This window comes from Chelonia mydas, chromosome 15 (assembly GCF_015237465.2).
Source record: "Chelonia mydas isolate rCheMyd1 chromosome 15, rCheMyd1.pri.v2, whole genome shotgun sequence".
NCBI classification, from domain to species: Eukaryota; Metazoa; Chordata; order Testudines; family Cheloniidae; genus Chelonia; species Chelonia mydas.
This window is the reverse complement of record NC_057856.1, coordinates 29,349,350-29,366,032: the sequence shown is the minus strand read 5'-3', so window position 1 is coordinate 29,366,032 and position 16,683 is coordinate 29,349,350. Positions and strand designations below refer to the sequence as shown.

General features: G+C 44.2%; 1 protein-coding gene across 5 annotated transcripts in view; it reads right to left on the bottom strand.

Moving 5' to 3' along the window:
- The window catches only part of MYO1H (myosin IH), a 53,804-nt gene that overhangs the window by 5,743 nt on the left and 31,378 nt on the right, over nucleotides 1-16,683 (bottom strand). For all 5 annotated transcript variants that reach the window (XM_043529460.1, XM_043529461.1, XM_043529462.1 and 2 more), the window contains 14 exons: nucleotides 14,905-14,996; nucleotides 13,149-13,243; nucleotides 10,671-10,717; nucleotides 10,354-10,434; nucleotides 9,761-9,866; nucleotides 6,854-6,971; nucleotides 6,261-6,374; nucleotides 6,076-6,152; nucleotides 4,608-4,676; nucleotides 3,756-3,840; nucleotides 2,887-3,046; nucleotides 1,703-1,786; nucleotides 1,040-1,133; nucleotides 312-367 (listed from right to left, as the gene is read on the bottom strand). In XM_043529460.1, coding sequence (XP_043385395.1) covers nucleotides 312-367; nucleotides 1,040-1,133; nucleotides 1,703-1,786; nucleotides 2,887-3,046; nucleotides 3,756-3,840; nucleotides 4,608-4,676; nucleotides 6,076-6,152; nucleotides 6,261-6,374; nucleotides 6,854-6,971; nucleotides 9,761-9,866; nucleotides 10,354-10,434; nucleotides 10,671-10,717; nucleotides 13,149-13,243; nucleotides 14,905-14,996 — 1,278 coding nt within the window. The remainder of the gene's footprint in view (nucleotides 1-311; nucleotides 368-1,039; nucleotides 1,134-1,702; nucleotides 1,787-2,886; nucleotides 3,047-3,755; nucleotides 3,841-4,607; nucleotides 4,677-6,075; nucleotides 6,153-6,260; nucleotides 6,375-6,853; nucleotides 6,972-9,760; nucleotides 9,867-10,353; nucleotides 10,435-10,670; nucleotides 10,718-13,148; nucleotides 13,244-14,904; nucleotides 14,997-16,683) is intronic.

Sequence of the window (16,683 nt, the reverse complement as noted above, 5' to 3'; positions counted from 1 at the left end):
GAGCCTTTACACTATAAATTTCTCGTGTTTCATCCGCTTCCTAGGTACATACTTACTCAAAAGCAGCACAAGGATGGTCTCTAAGTTAAACTCACATAACCCAGAGGTAAGTCAGGCCAGTGTGAAAATATTTGGCTACACTGGTTATTTGATTGCATGTACCATCCTTTAGAACTGGCAGAGACACTGTTTTGAACATCACAAGGTTAACCTTGGCACATTTAAAAGTCTTGGCAGTGACCTGATTAAGAGGGAGGATGACAGTGAGATGTTGCTGATGAGGAGAAATCCGCCATTGAACATCTTCTTACCTTGACCTTCTCCCCACGAATTAGTTGCAGTACTTTGGGGTTTATGTCTTCCTCACCTAAGGAGCAAACCAGAAACACGTACCACATGGTATGAAAGCGTCTGCGGTGCCACCATGTCCATCAGAATTGATCCAGCCTCTGCATTTGCCTTTTTAATCTCATTAAGCTTCATTCACATTTTAACTCTGAACTTTCCATGATTTTATGGCCTCCCTTAGAGGGAGTCCTGAAACTGTTCCTGTGAAATTTGTCCCACAATGTTAAGATTCATTTACTGAGTAACGACATTTTATACTAATCGATCTGTCTCTTGCCCCATTGATCTCCTAGGAGTACATGCTCAGCTTGGATAGGACTAGCTCCCATTAATACTCCTTCAGTCCATCTCTCCTTTCTCTAGAGAGAGCTAGGCGAGGCTCCTTCTCCGAAAGCATCCTATTATTAACCAAAACCTTCAGCTCCCAACACAAGTGAAACACTAGATCTGTGTGTATTTGAAAGGTTTCCTCTAACCGATGGTCTTTAGGCATCAGTCCATTATAAGCCACAGGACACTGGAATTCCAGAGCTGAGTCAGCAGAACACCACCACCACTTCCTACAGAACTTAACTGGATAGTCCTCACTCAGGCAAAGCTTCCACAGACCTCAGGACCTGTTGCCTAATATATTAAATGGGACTATACTGAGTCAGGAGACCAGGAGTGCAGTTTGTTGTTGTATACTCACGTAGCCTGGTGTCTGCAAAGAGCTGGCTTACGCTCTGCAGGTAGCCGTCCTTCTTCCCTCTGAAAATGGCACTCGCTGCTACTTTTTGCTGCAACTATTTAAAAAACAAAAAAACAAAAAAAAAAACACACCCCACACCACCACCACTTTCTTATATTCCCAGTAGAGTGTCCCACGAGCCAGATGAGAGACTGAGTGAAGGGCGTCACTTGGAGCGGGGTTCCTGCGGTTTGTGCATTAGCTGTAAAAGCTGCATTTCTCCCACCGTGTTGAGTTTATTCCTGTCCTGCTATTGCAAGGATTTAGCAGGCAGCCAGCTTGACAGATTTTTTTTTTAAAAAACCCACACACTGTCCATCTGAAAAGCGATGGGAAATAGTTCCCTTCACATACACAGGTCTCAGCTCAGGCTACCGGGAAGAACTGTACTGTGTATTTAAAATACCCCACAACAGAAGGTCAGGGCCATCACCCTCAAAGAAAAGCATGAATATTTTTCTATTGTAAAGGGGTGAAGGACTCATTGGTTGGGCTAGCATAAAATGTAAAGTTAATTACTTGTTATAGCTTTTGCTTTGTACTGCTCACTAAAGAAAAGGACTCTTATCTGAGGGAATGTCCCCTACCATGTCCCTTCATGAACACACACACTCCATGTATTACCTGGGCGTTCTTCTCAGCTGTAATCCCTTGACAATATTTTCGCACTAGGTTCCTCATGCAGATTTTCTTCAGCATCTCAGAGGTCTGCAGAAAAGACTAGAACGTAATTCCAACGTAAACATGCACTGGGTGTCCAGATGTAACTGGTGTGGAGCTGAAGAGGCAGCATGGACTGAATTTATGAAGTTTAGTCTCAGCTGTGACACCAATTCCATGTCTGACTTTGGTACAAGTCAACCCATCCCTCAGGTTCCCTCCCGCTTCCCCCTGTAAAATGGGTTTACTCTAGGGAGAGATGGTTCATGTTTGTGTAGTGCTTTGAAGATGCAGTACATTAGGTGAATGCAGAGTAGTATTTCTGAAGCTGAAGTGATCTAAGATGTTTATCGAGGAAATGGGAGTTTCATATAAGAACAGAAGCTGTTTCTATAAAAGTGACAGTTCAGAATCTCAGACAGATGGTTCAAGAATCTAATATATTCTGACAACCCTGCACCAAGGATTAGAAGGCCAATAAAAATGTAAACAACTGTTTTAAATTTAGTATTCTCTTGGGGATGATCTGAACTGTTCATCCAGTTCTTACACCAAGCGAGGCCATACCTCTCAGCCTGCCTAGCCCCAGCTGTGGGATATAATGTGTGACAGAGATCCAAGAGGACACACAAATTATTCGTGCTGCAAGTTTAAAATGCTGTGGGGTTTGTTCTTCTACTGCAACAGAGAGTCGCCAACAGTCCCTTATTACAAGGGGGGGGGGGAGAAAGACGTCCCTTATTTTTTCCATCCCTCTATGAGATCGGAGTTGCTGAGTGCTGCAAAAAAGAAATACCCCTGGCTAATGTAGGTGAGTAGTGCTTAATATTTATACTATCAGGAGGGGATGGATGGGGGTCCTAAGAAAAGTCCCTCATTTTTGTAACACATTGTTGACAACCCTAAGTAACTGACCTCAGTGTAATGAGTGTGCATTTCTGATGTTAACAATTTTCAACAGTAAAATTAGTGGAGATGGTAGTAACATTGAAAGCAAAGTGAGCAGCTTCTCTTGGGATGCTTGAGCGCGGTTCGCTGCAGGTTGAGCGCAGAGCTGGAGGGAGTCATTTCACTGTGTTATAAGGGAAAGTTACACAAATGAGCAGTGCCTTGAAACAGTATCACTATATCGCAAACCCTGTCCTCACCTCTTCCAAGATAGCAGGAGGCTTGAGCCAGTTCTTGTCCAAGACATTTTTGGGAACGTGATCTCTGAGCTTCCTGAGATAGGTGTACTGCACAAAGCTTATAAACTCATCGTTTTCTGGGCAAAGGGGATTTTTTCGATTGATGAAGCCTTTTATAAACCTACAGGAAAGATCCTAATGAGAACTCTTGCTTACAAACGGCATTCAGAAAGTAATGGGAGTGGAAAGTAAGTCAGGTCAGAAAATTCATGCCAACAACTGCTTAGTACACTAAGTCAGAGAAAGTACTGCAGTCAGCCAATCTCCTTAGCAGAGAACTTCAGATTTACAATATGCTAAACACTAAAAGACTATTCCACTCACCCAAATTCCATTTTATGGAAGCCATTAATTTTTAATGCACCAATAAATTGTGCTTGCAAGTTTAAGAAAAAAAGATCTATTGTATTACCTTCTGCTCTTAGATTCCAAAGCACGACTTTAAAAAGTCAGGCAAGAGTCAGGTTTAAAGACACGGAGAGTGGGCAACTTCTAAAGATTTGGTTTGAGGATCACCCATGAAGTCTGGACGCTCATTCAAAACACAAGAACCTACCTGGCCTGTGAAAGTGGACCACAAAGTTCATGAGAAGGGGCTTGAGATTTCTGGTCAAGCCAGAAATAACCATCTGAAGATGGTTGGAGGTAAGAGCAACATTTGCAAAGGGGTAACGAGCATGAATAACGAGGTATTCTACTATAGGCACCTACAGGCTGAACAAGAGTAGACTTATACTTGCTAGGTACCACTCTGGGATCACCCCACCTGTGCCCCAGCACCCATTCTCCCCCCACACCCCCACCTTTTACCTTCCCACAGTGGAACGTACCTTTTGATGGTCTCAATAGCCCACATTCTCCTCTTGGCCTCTTTGCGTGCCAGCACCCCTCTCCAGCAGGCCTCGAGCTTAATAGCTGCAAGAGTCAGCCAAGCTGATGGGTTACACTTAGAAATATTTAGTCCCTTTGCTGTCAAATCCTGCAAATCCCCTGCTGATTTGGAAGTCAGGAAGAGTTTCCTTAGTAAAGGGGATGAATGCTTCAGGTACCATACATCTCCCTGGATCCAGCACTGTGTGTTACAGTGGCTCTGTTGAAGGGGATGTGGGGATATTGGGGTCCTAAACTTCAGAGCAATGCCAGGCCCAATGTCCTCAATGACAATAAGGCCAGTATGGTGCTTGATGTATGCAGCCAAACAAATGTTTAGACCTGCTCTTATTGTTAGTGTCCTTCGGAGAGTACAGCTGTCCTTTTAACATACTTGGATAGAAACAGGACAAGCCAGCGAGCTAGTTAGAACAGAACTGCCTGGTTTGACCAGCAAACCAAGCAAAAGCTTATCTCCTGGAGCATTCAGACATTTCCTAGTGCTATAGCTTCCAGTTACATTCCAGCCATAGAGCAGAGGGTACTACGCTTACACAGCATTGATCGCATCTACGGTACTGGGACACACATGGAAACAGGGTCACACAAGCTAGTGGAGTAATGAAGAAACTGGCTGACTATCTCCAATGCTGCTGTCACCCACGGTTATTTGGCAGCTAAAGTCAAGTCACACACCTCTATATGGGTGAATATAGTGCAGGTGCAGTTGCTTGCAGGGAAGTGGTATCCTCGACCTCCAGACTTACAAACTCATATTGGAAAACTCAGCACTAAGGAATGATCAAACTTACCTGCTTCCTTCTGTTTCTTGTATACTCTCTTCCCTAAGCAGCCTTTGTATCTGGCCTGTATTTTCGTAACTGAAAATAAAACATTTCTCGGTACTATGGAGTCACAGCAGTTTGAGAGATGCCCTTCCAATTTCACAAGGAAAAGGCATCCAATTCAATCAGCCTTAAAATAACTTGTGATAGGGTCAGCTCTAATGAGGAATGGGTGGAGAGTCTGAGACTAATTAAAGCATGCAGATCCTGCATGGGGCATGCCATTGGCAAAAAGAGGAACACAAGAATAGCCACATCAGAAGAAGCAGGTTCCACCTACTCCATTAACCTGTCTCCAACAGCAGCTAGTACCAGATGTCTCACAGGCAGGTGCAAGAAACCCTATAATTGCCAATTAAGAAATTGGCTGCCTAGAAGGGAAGTTGTTTCTTGCCCTCAGGCAGATAGTGCTGGACACAGAAGGATGTCTCCCCAGCATCCCCATAGGGTGCAACTCCTCCAGGAGAGGGGGTAAAGCATCCACAGGTGCTCTGAGTGAATTCCACAGGGCTGATGCAACAGAACACATGTAATGTGAATTTTGTTTTGACCCTGCATAGTCTGCTTATTTCTATTCCTCTTCTGCAGGGCCCTGTGGGGGTTGAAGATATTGCTAACTATGAATCTCCCCTCACATCTTGGACTATAGCTTCAGCTAACAGATGCACCAATAACTGGCTATTCTAACTATGCAGGCTTAGTCTGCTCTTTGTTCGGTCCATCTCCAAATGCTTTGTTATAAGCTACTGCATTTCTATGCCATTGCAGTGCATGGTAAGCTTCCTTTAAATGACTGGTTCTTTCGGTGGCACTATTCGGTAGTGTTACTGTGTGCTCGTGCACTGTTGCATTTCAGGGCTGGCAAAGCAATTCCCATTATGCATTTAAGATCTTCCCCGATGAACATTCCACGTAAATGACATTAGACTGGGTCCTTTCTATAAGTGTGTTAGAACGCTGCACTAATCATGACAAATCTTCATTTTGTGGCACTCTCCAGAAGCTGGAAGCAGTAAGCCATGTTTAAGCAACAGGTTTCCTGGCACATGCATTTTAGCATCTACATTTACACAGTTAACCTGGCTGCTATTCACACAGTTGTGGTAGCTACATCCACAGAAGTTAAAGAGGTGCCCAACTAGCTATGTGTGTGTGCAAACTTGGTATTGTACGTGCAGTCATGGTACCTGCACACACAAATACCAAAGACCTCAAGCCTCCCTAGAATCAGTCAGACCTGAAATCCTTACCCAGTTCCTGTAACTTGCATCTCCTGAAAGCCTGGTAATTGCCTCTAGTGATGTTGTGTTTCTGGCATCTGTTATTTTCTCAAATGACTGAGGAATGCTCATAAAGGACAGGCATTTTTTCTTTTCATTATTCAGCTGAAAGGGTTATTAGGCTCTGCATGATAAAAAGGCAATTGGAACTGTACCTAGCAGGTGTTTGCTGTATTCAAATGCATCTTCTGTAGCAAACAGAGTCCTTGGGAAACGAATGAATATTTTCGTTCTAAGAGAGAACACAGCCTATTAATCAAGATCCACTATTGCAACAGGAGCAGTAGCCTGACCTGATCATCTGGTGTAACACACTATGGTAAGAGAAAAGAGCATTTACCTTCCTAGTTTGTATTCTTCAGGCTTGTACCCAATGTGCTTTATGAGCCTCTCCACACCATCAGCTGCTGGTCCATGCCAATGAGGCCAAGTAGCCGGGCACAGGGACTTGTACCTAGAAAAATTAGTGACAGAGCACATCAACAAAACTAGACTTCGTTTGAAAGAGGGCAAAGAGGCCAACATGTAGATTAAAGTGGATGGAGATGATTACAGCAGATGGAGATTAGATGTGTTCAGCACAACAGCAGTGGCTGAGACAGCTTCTTTCTTGGACAGATACTGCCTTAAATTCCGTAAATCCAAGACATTGAGCCAAAAAGTTTTCAGGCCTGGTCACCTAAATCCATACTGAGGGTCCCAAGAGTAGCAGCCTAATTCTGAGGTGCTGCGCACAGCAGCATCTGAAAGCCCTTACACACAGAAAATGACCAGCAATCTGCTGACACCTGGGCATCCCTGCACACTGGAGACCTGAGCTTTGATGTGACACATTGGACTCCAAGGCAGAGGGATCCTTTTGTATCTTAAGAAACCTGACCTGAGCCTTCACATTGTTAGGGAGTAGCAACCTTTCGAGGGAACTCTGTTTACCTTTGCAAGAAGAGTTCATACTTTCGCCGGTATGCAAAGCCAGCTCGCCTCACCCGCAAGTGCTCCATCAACCCCAAGTACTTCACCTGGTGTCTTATCAGGACGTCATCAAACTTTCCTGTGGTGAATGGATTACACAGTGAACAGGAATCACTCGTAAGGTCTCTCAAATGGTGCCACTCCCTCACTATTCCATACATCAGGATAGGATAGCACCTCAGCCGGGCATACCATGGTGGCAGGTGAAGTATGATCACAGCCTAGTAAGCTCCACTGAGTCACTGCTGAACAAGTCAGTCTATTTTACAGCCCCCATTATGGTTTACTCTGAGCAGCTCATGATCTTGACTGTATTTCTGCTCACAACCCCTGTGTAACAGGTTGTGACTCCCCCAGTTTGCAAACTGAAGCAGAGAGAGGACAAGGATAAAGCTTTCATAGGTGCTTTTCACACTGTTAAAGGTGACTTGGAGTAAAATTCTTAAATGCACTTAAGTGAGCTGTCCAAGATCACACAGGAAGTCTGTGGAGGATGAAGGAAGTGAACCCTGCCCTTGGCTCCACCCTAACCACTGAACAATCCTCTCTTTAATCCTTGCATTCTGGCACCAGCCTGGCCCTCTGTGCTCCCTCCTCAGCAGCGAGCCTTTGTGTTGGGCCCCAGTACCATTGCTACCACCTTTCATTCAGCTGCATGCACTTGGTAGCCCATGCTCTGTGGTAGGCTAGTGACATGCTTCTCAGGGTACACAGGACTGGAGATTACCTTATCCCCCACCCCACCTCCAGCAATAGGGAGACTTGCTTGGGCTTACCTGGGTGTCAGCTCCCTGACACCACCAGCCTGTTAGCCACCCAAACTCTCTGCAGGTTAATAGGTGCACCCTACTCCTTGAGCCCCTTTGAAGCATTCCCCAGTAGTATTCAGCTCCTTGTCCACTGGCCACTCACAGAAATACCAGGTTTGCAATCCCCAAGGGGATAGTGCATACACCAGCCTGTAGGATCAAACTCAGGATCAGCTCCTGGTAGAATACTACAGCACTGAGTTATATGAATAGTGAAAACAGTTGTAAGTTTGTCAACACAAAACTAAGATTTAAGAGAGACAGCGAGTAAGGAGAACAGAAACAGCAAGGTGATGTAAAAAAAAAATCATAACATGCTTTCTAGAGCATCAACTTAAGAGGCCAACCACCTGTCTGAGGAATCCTGTCTAACTCAAGCATCCCTTACAGACCCTCCAACCATGGTAGGTAGGGATCCTGTTTTCATGAATGGCAACCACACTGCCTGATTGCTTCCTCAGGTGCAGAATAAAGGGGTCTTTTTCCCCTGCCCCTTAAATTCCCCGAAGTTCACTGTCTGCCCCCAGAGACAGAGCAACCCATTGTAGCTCATTCTCCAGTGTGCTCCTTTCTGTCTGACTCGGGATGTAAATGGGGCTTCCGTTATGTTGCCTTACCATGCTTAATTTACATGTCAACAGATACCCATCTTACCTCCTGCCTGGAAGAAACCAGTTTCTTTCTATGGTTGGAACTGACTTTAAAACATATTTTTGGTACATATACGCAACTCCTGAAATATTGTCTGTACCTACATTTCAATGATATTAATAACCAGCGTGACCCTGGCTTTCATTTAAGCCCTCACATGATATTCTTTAGGGATAAAAACCATGAAAGCGGTGTGCTAGGTATAAGGAGTTTGTCAGGAGCTGCTGTTACAGAGAAGTTGACCCTTTGGCAGCTGGCACCAATGGGCCTCTGTGTCAACTCCTCATTAGACTGGAACAAGGACACACCAGTTCAACATGGAGGTGGTGGATGGGCCCTGGCTTATACAGTCAAGGTCTTAGTCTGGTAAACTGGTACAGCTGCCCGAAGAGTTTGGGAAGCACCAGACTGTGCTACAATCTATTACTTCAAAAGGCTGGGCCATAGCCAAGTGAAGGTGCTTCGGCAGGGACCGCTGGTTTTTTGAAACACTAAGTGGATAACAAATGGTCTTCCCCAACTTCAAGAATATTTGCTTTCTCTTGCCGTGTAAGAGCTTCACGCTGTAGCTCTTTGCACTTTGATGGTGCTTTTCCAAAGCACCTATATGTTAATGAAGCCTCACTATACTAGTGAGAGATAAGTGTCCATTTTGTAGATCAGGAGGCAGGCACAAAGTGACTTAGCTCAAAGCTATGTCATGGAGGATGGGACAAAACAGAAGCAGAAATCATGACTCCCATTGCCCGACCATCGCACCACCCCTCCTCCCAAAGCTAGAGCCTGACTCCAAGTCTCCCGCTCTAACCAGTGGTGCCCCCTTCCTGCTTGCTTCTGGTTAGGAATGAGGCAGAGCAGACCAGGAAGCAGGTATGGCCTGAAAACGGTGAGGAGAATGGGTCTATTCTGAGACGTGCAGTACTTGGGTAATGGGGTTTTCTGCCAGTAAGAGGCTTAAAATGTTCTCCTGCATCCCGTCACCAGGAAAGAGGATTCTTGCAGTATGTTGGGGTACTTAAACCATGTTTGAAGATTAGCCTACAAAGTGCTAGCTGCATAGGGGTGACTGACCGGCAGCCCGCATGGTATGCCTTGATGAATTCTAAGGGATGCCTAGCAGAAGAAAAAGCAGACTAAGTAGTAGCTGTATGTGATATAGGAAGTACACGTAGTCTGGGTAGTGTATAAGCAGCGCTAAAGTTCAGTGGCCAGAACCAGGGGGACCCACTTCCATTGAAGTTTGGCCTCTCATTGTGAAGTGTTCCATGGCTGCTTCTTGAACTGGCTCCCTTACTGCATCTGCCAGCACCCAAGTGTTGGACTTCGTGGTTTTTTTAAGGAGTTACACCATAGCTGTGGGTCTGCCTCTTCACCCCACTAACACCACGATAACAAAGATGTCCCTTACCAGGCTCTTTGCCCTCGTTGGGTTTAATACACCGGATATAAGAAGGCTCCTTGGACATCAGGATTTCGATTAGGCTAGCCAGGCTGTTTTTGAACTGGGTTGCAACCTGAACAGACAATGAAAATCTCTGTTAATGATACAGCTAAGACTGTGCAGTTACTGAAGTCCACAGGAAAGCCCTACTCCAGTCCTTGAGCTGTAGGTTGAATTAAAACACGTGTGTTTCCAAAACCCTTCAGTGAGGCGGGAAAGCAGTTGAATATGAGAATTCTGGAGGGTTTTACTTAAACCAACCACCCTTGGATCTGCCAAGCAGATAGAAATGTCAGGCAACCCTTAGGAATTGAACAATCTTTATTTACTGTGGAAAGCATCCAAAACAGTTTTGGGTGCTGAATAAATAATCAGTACCATTACAGAGATGCATCACGCTCCTTACTGAGATCTAAGCAGCAGTCTTGGATATTTTTTCCCCCCCCTTCAAGACTGCCAGCCTCAGTGTTACTCTATTGAGAAATTTCACCGGAAGCCAAGCTATTTTGGAAGTTAGTTTGCTCCTCCTTATAGGTTTGTATGTAAGGGATGAAACTCACAGTCTCAGGCCGTCTCCTGTTGTCTAGCTCAGATGGAAGAAAACTTTCTTTAATTATGCCATTTTTAGACTTGCACAGTACCTGAAACAGAGGAATGCAAGGGTAAAGTAAATGGGCTCATTACTCCCACAGGGTGCTGCTGAAGTGAAAAATGAGGCTGCATAGACAAGAGTTTTCCAGACCACCACATGGTCTGTAATGGCCATTGAAATGCTTGAAACTGTGTAAAAGCTACTCAGATGCTTAACCAAACTAAAGATCAGCTACAAAAAAAAAAATTCTGAAAAGCCAGTTCTGGTGATTCAACAGCGTCTTACCTCTTTTAAGTTTCTGTACAGGAGATCGTTATTCTTCTCTAGGAATCCTGAAAAGAAAGTTTTAAGAAACAAACATTGTTTTGAAGAAAACGAAAGAATTAGTAGGTTCTTGATGAATTTGCTGCTTTTGCTAAGAGGCCATCATCTGGCGTTCATAACAAGAACCCTGCTACCCAACTATATTGGAATGCTTTTGCTAGAGTTTTAGTCAGCCCCTCACACATTACATCCCAAGAGAGCTGGTCAGAACATTTTAAGCAAAATTTCATTTCAAAGCCGAAGATGGATGCACGCTGGATAGCCTGCTGGTTGGGGTACCTGTCTGTGATGCGCAAGACCCAAAATTCAAGCCCCTGCTCTGCCTGATCCAGTGATCTGCAATGAAAAACTCTGCTCTGAATCAACCAGACGAAGGCCTTGAGCCTAGACCACTGCCCTAACTAGCAGGTTGTAGAGTGCAAGTCTCTCCTCCCAACCACACCTCCAAGTTCAGGTATGTCCACTTTGGATCCATTTTGGCACATGTTGGTTCAAAGGGTTGTGTTAGTGCAGAACGAAAAACGTTAAATCTTCTAAAGTTGCCACAACACAGAATTATCATCTAGACACACTAAATCCAAATGGTCACTACCCAAATCAGCCACGAGCAGGGAAATCTCTTTCTACTCGGCATTAATCAATGCAGACCAGCCAAGCTAAGTGGCTATTTGACCAGATATAATCTTTGCCTGCAACGGTTATGCAGCTGTGTGCCATGTGTAAATCTGAAATACAGTAAGTATTCTTTGATCTGACCCTTTTATGTGAAAGGCTCACTGCTCACTGTAACCAGGAGCAGAAAAAGACCACCACCCTTAAGAACTGGTCTTTAGAACAGACATTTGATCCATAGATCATAACACTCACTGCACACAGGAACCTATGGAAGTGCCACTGCAAAATGTTGGTGATGCAAGATTCTACAGGAGAAACAAGCAGCGTGGACAAGTTAAAGAAACCCAGAGCGCATACAGAGGCCAGTGAAAGCTACTTGTATCATGTGTGTTTAGAAGATGCAATTCTCTGAAGCAGCTTGGTGACTAAAGGTTTAGAACTCTAGTTTGGCTATACTCCTACCTCGCAGTTGAGCCAGAAGACAGGACAGATTCTGAGCTGTTATGATTGGTGTAGCTCCATTGATTTCAAGAGCTGTGTCATTTACATCAGCTAAGAATCTGGCCCAGAGTATTCACCCAACAGTTTCCTATCAGCAACTAGCAATCAAGGCCCTGATCTTACAAATACCTATGCAGACAGCTTTGTTTGCTTGAGTAGTCCTATTGGCTTATCATGTGTGAGTGAAGTTACTCATGTGTGAAAGTGAAATTACTCACACAGCCTGACCTCAAGTGTTCAGTTTAGCCTCTCCCTGGATATGCTTCCAGGTCAGCAGAGCTGTCCCTTGGGTAGGGCGAATTGGGGTGACTGTTCTGGGCCCTGTGCTTTGGAGAGTCCCATGCTTCAACACCATGGTGTCAGATGCAATACTTTGCATGCACTCATCACAGTGTGCATATGTGTTGCTCAGGGGGTTTGGGGATCCCAGGGGCTGATCAGGGCTGGGAGATTCCAGGGGCCTGGTGGCAATCCATGGAGGGATCCTGGCGGTGGTTCTCGGGTTTGACCTGGAATGCTGGAGGCAGCATTGCGCAGGTCCCCTGTGGGGTGTTCCACAGGCCAGGACCTCCCAGCCCCATCTAGCAGGGGTCAGTGCTGCCCTCCTGGGGTCCCTGGCCCAGCCCGTCGGCAGCAGGGTCATGGGAAGGTCCCAGCTCCACGAGCCTCTGAGAGGCCCCTTTGCGGCTGGTTATTTCTGTCTGGGGAAGGGGGCTGGTCCGGCTTTCCGGGCCCTGGCCCATGAGCTCCCTGTGCGGGGTGCAGAGTGGCTTAGAGCCTGGCCCCCAGCACCGCTCAGTTCTGGGGCAGGGCTGCCTCACGGTGAATTTTTTTTAAAAATTATATATACACTACAATATAACTACATTATAATTATACAGCTGGGCACTATCAATATTTAACCTGCAGCCGCCCTTGAAGTTCACTGTAACCAGATTTCACCTGTATAAAAAAAGTGTTAAAGGGGGCCCATACAGGCGGATTTGTCCCAGGCCCCACACCTCCGTAGGGACGGCCCTGCATATCAGTTTCAACCTCATCTATATACATTTTCCCATATTTTTAGGAAGCGAGTTGCATGAATTAAATCTTCAAACTGAATTTTTCTATCAAAAATTTAGACTTGGGGATTTGAGATAGTCAAAATAAGATGAAAAATGAAATGCAGAGTGCCCTTTAAGGGCAAGTATATTTCAGAATAGTTTTCAAATCAGGTGGGGGAGGGGGAGGATTTGCCACCACTCGCCTAAGTTAAAGCACATGTCACAGTGAGAACCATGAAAATGTCCTTCAAGAATGCAGGCTTGTCTAGTCCACACTCACCTACTACGCAGTAAGTGACCTCCCCTGCATAGTGAAGGAGACGGAAATCCACCCAGTCAATTGATTTTCGTGTCTTTTGATCTGCAAGCTTGCGGCTACAGAAAGAAACCAGAGAGTAAAGCAAGAAGCCAAATAGTTTCTTCAGTTCATGGGAATGGTGGAATCAACCAGACTAAGAACAGTTCACTGCAAAAACAGAAACTGACATCAAGTTAGGCTCTTATTAGCATGAATCTGATTGCAAGGTTGGGGCCCATATAGACATTTCTTAGAGAAGTTTTCTGAAAGATTTTGCAAATTGGTCAGAACCCATCTAATAACAAAGAGCCTATTTCAACAGAAATGGTTCATGTACTGTCATGGTAGTTCCTATAACCTTATGTGGCCTGCAATATGCTAGTTAGGAAAGGCCATTTATTCAGGATACACTTTACACCTTGCAGAAGGCATTTAAATGTTTAGACATTTTTATTAGCTTTGTCTATGTGGCCAGGATAAGGATGGCAGCTGGCTTCTGCCTTATTTCAGTTTGAAAAAAAGACACCCCAAAATTTTACGCTAAATAGGCAAAAAACACAGTCAATGGTGTTTCATGAATAGCAAATACCTAATGCAAAGAGGACACCACTGTTTCGAAGTTTCAGTGAACGTTTAGTATTTCTGGGAGCTACTGTAATAAATATTTAATAATGGCAAGATTCCATTTGTGACGGAATCGCGTTCACACTGATGTTGCCCTCCAACATGCATTGCCTTTTTTAAAAACATGGAGTAGTTCTAGCAATTATCTTTGCAGATCTTTGTCAGAGTAGGATATTAAGGAACAGATAGGTAGCGGGCAGATCAGTTACTGACTCTCCACAAGGAATTGTCCTGAGTGTCACACAGCTAGAAGTAACATTTCAGAAGCTTGATTCTGTGAACTGCTGGCTACTCATTGGTTTTTTAAAAAAGAAAAAGGAGTACTTGTGGCACCTTGAGACTAACCAATTTATTTGAGCATAAGCTTTCGTGAGCTACAGCTCACTTCATTGGATGCATCCGATGGAGCGAGCTGTAACTCATGAAAGCTTATGCTCAAATAAATTGGTTAGTCTCTAAGGTGCCACAAGTACTCCTTTTTCTTTTTGCGGATACAGACTAACACGGCTGCTACTCTGAAACTGGTCATTGGTTTTTAGTTAGCCTTCTCTTATGGACACCCAGGTAGGGACCCGGTCTTCACCTGCATTTTTACAGCACTTACCACAGCAGAGCCCTGGCACTAGGCACTGCTGCAATAGAAATATTTACTAAAGGGATACTTCTCAGGAAGAATCCAGATGGGCTCTTTGGAGACGTTTGTATCTGGCTCCAAATCCAAGCTTTGCAGGCTGGGCTCATCTCCAGGGCTCAGTTCTGCCAAGAACCTTCAACTCTCACTGACTTCAACACAAGTTGAAGCCATTTGTCACCTCACAGGATTGGTCCCAGATTTGGATATAAAATACACAGAAGGATGGATAAACTGGGCTCAAGTATTGGCAAGCTACTGATACAGGGAAGACAGGAATTCCCCCCCCCCCCATATATACATACACACACACCACAGATTATATTCTAACAACGTTGTTTGTCATAGCGGTAGATTGCAGGCAGCCTGCTAGACTGGGAATTTTTCTTTGGTATAAAACAGGACCATTCATCCTCAGAACAGAACACTGGAAACCCTAGGGAAAGTTTCCTCTACTGTAGGTTACAGAGCCGAAGTGCATACGTCAGGAAGTGGGCATGATCTCCTACTTTCTCTTCCAACTTTTCCAGGAAACTTAAATCAGTTGCTTCACCAGGCCGTAAACATTCTTCATCCTTAAAAAAAACAAAAACAAAAACAAAAACAAAAAAACACATTTCAGCATCTTAATCTGACCTCAGTCCCTGTTGATGGCAGATTTAAACACGATTTACTGACCCAAGATTTGCCAAAATCATTTTCTGTAATCTGTATTAAGTGTATAAATTCCCTCAGAGACCCCCACACTATTTAGAGAGTGGTCATTTGTACATCTGGGATTTGTGCTTACCTACTGATTTTAGGGTTTTCTAATGGGTAACTACAGTGATGGATGCTAAGTGCTGATGCATTGAGAAACTGGCCTAGTTTTCAGAAGGTTTATGAACCCAGTCCCATTACTTTCAATGAAAGCGGCAGATTCTCAGCCCCTCATAGCATCAGGCCATAAGCAACTTGCCCAAAGTCATAGGATGTCCGAAACATGACATCTGGGTTCTGCACTCAGTACTGATTCCCAGTCCTGTGCTTTAACACAAAATCATCTTTAATATCAAAGTACAGAGAAACATTGAAACAAGATGCCTTGTTTCAGCAAGGTAAATCAAGGGAGGTGGGATGTATTAAAATGTATTTCTCTATCATGATTTAAATTAAATGTACCACATTAGTGTACATTTAACTTTGAATGCCACTAAAATCTAGGCAGTGGACACACTCTTGTTCAAAGAAGAGTGCAGCTGTTAAATAAATGCCAAGTAACTTTTTTCAAAACAAACACATCTCATGACTGTTTAACTTAGTACAGTCTGGTTACAAGATAACATGTCATGGTAATTACTTGTAACTTAACTACAACATTACCATGAGAAACTATAATTAAGGTTTTCAGTTTAAAAAAAACTATTCAGTTTCATACAGAACACCTATATACTTCCTTGTAAAATTCATAACTCAGTTTTACAAGACTAGAGTTATACAGAAAATTTTACATTCTCTGCAAGTGTATGCCTCTCTCCTTGTCTGTTTCATAGTGCTTCTAGTCAGTTTCACATGAAGGTGGCAGGGTGGAAGAAGGGGATATCACTAGGCACTGAGACCCAGGAATACATAGATAAAGGCTAGAGATTCTTGGTCAACTTTGATAACAGCTTCTAAGAGTCCAAAAGCCTCCAAACCTACAGGATTGTCATCTTTTCTACCTGAGAACTCCCCCCCCCCCCGCGCCCCCCCCACAATTATTTATAGAAGAGTTCTGCTTGCACATGTACTTAATTAGGATAGGAATACTAGCATTAAGCTCTGCTCCGGGTTACAGTGCATTAATCACTTGGCTTCTGTATCCATGTGATAAACTCTCCACTCCTCTGTCTACAAGTCAGCAAGCCATGGGGGTGTCAAAGCACAATGCATCACTGTTGAATTACATGCATTTACAGAAAGAATCTGTGGGGATGATTTAATTGGGGATTGGTCCTGCTTTGAGCAGGAGGTTGGACTAGATGACCTCCTGAGGTCCCTTCCAACCCTGATATTCTATGATACTATAAATCTTGCCTCTCTTGTTTTTTGCATTTAAGAACAGATTGCCATATAGTAATTGTAATACCAAGTTCAAAGCAATTTGATTTTCTTGTAGGGCCCCCACCCCATTTTTCTCCAGAGAGGAGGGGAAGGCTGCTCTGCACTCTAGGAGTCCTCTTGCAGCCAGTGCCCTTATGGATGTAGACAGGCTAGAAAGAGCTTCATTTGAGCAGCCCCTGC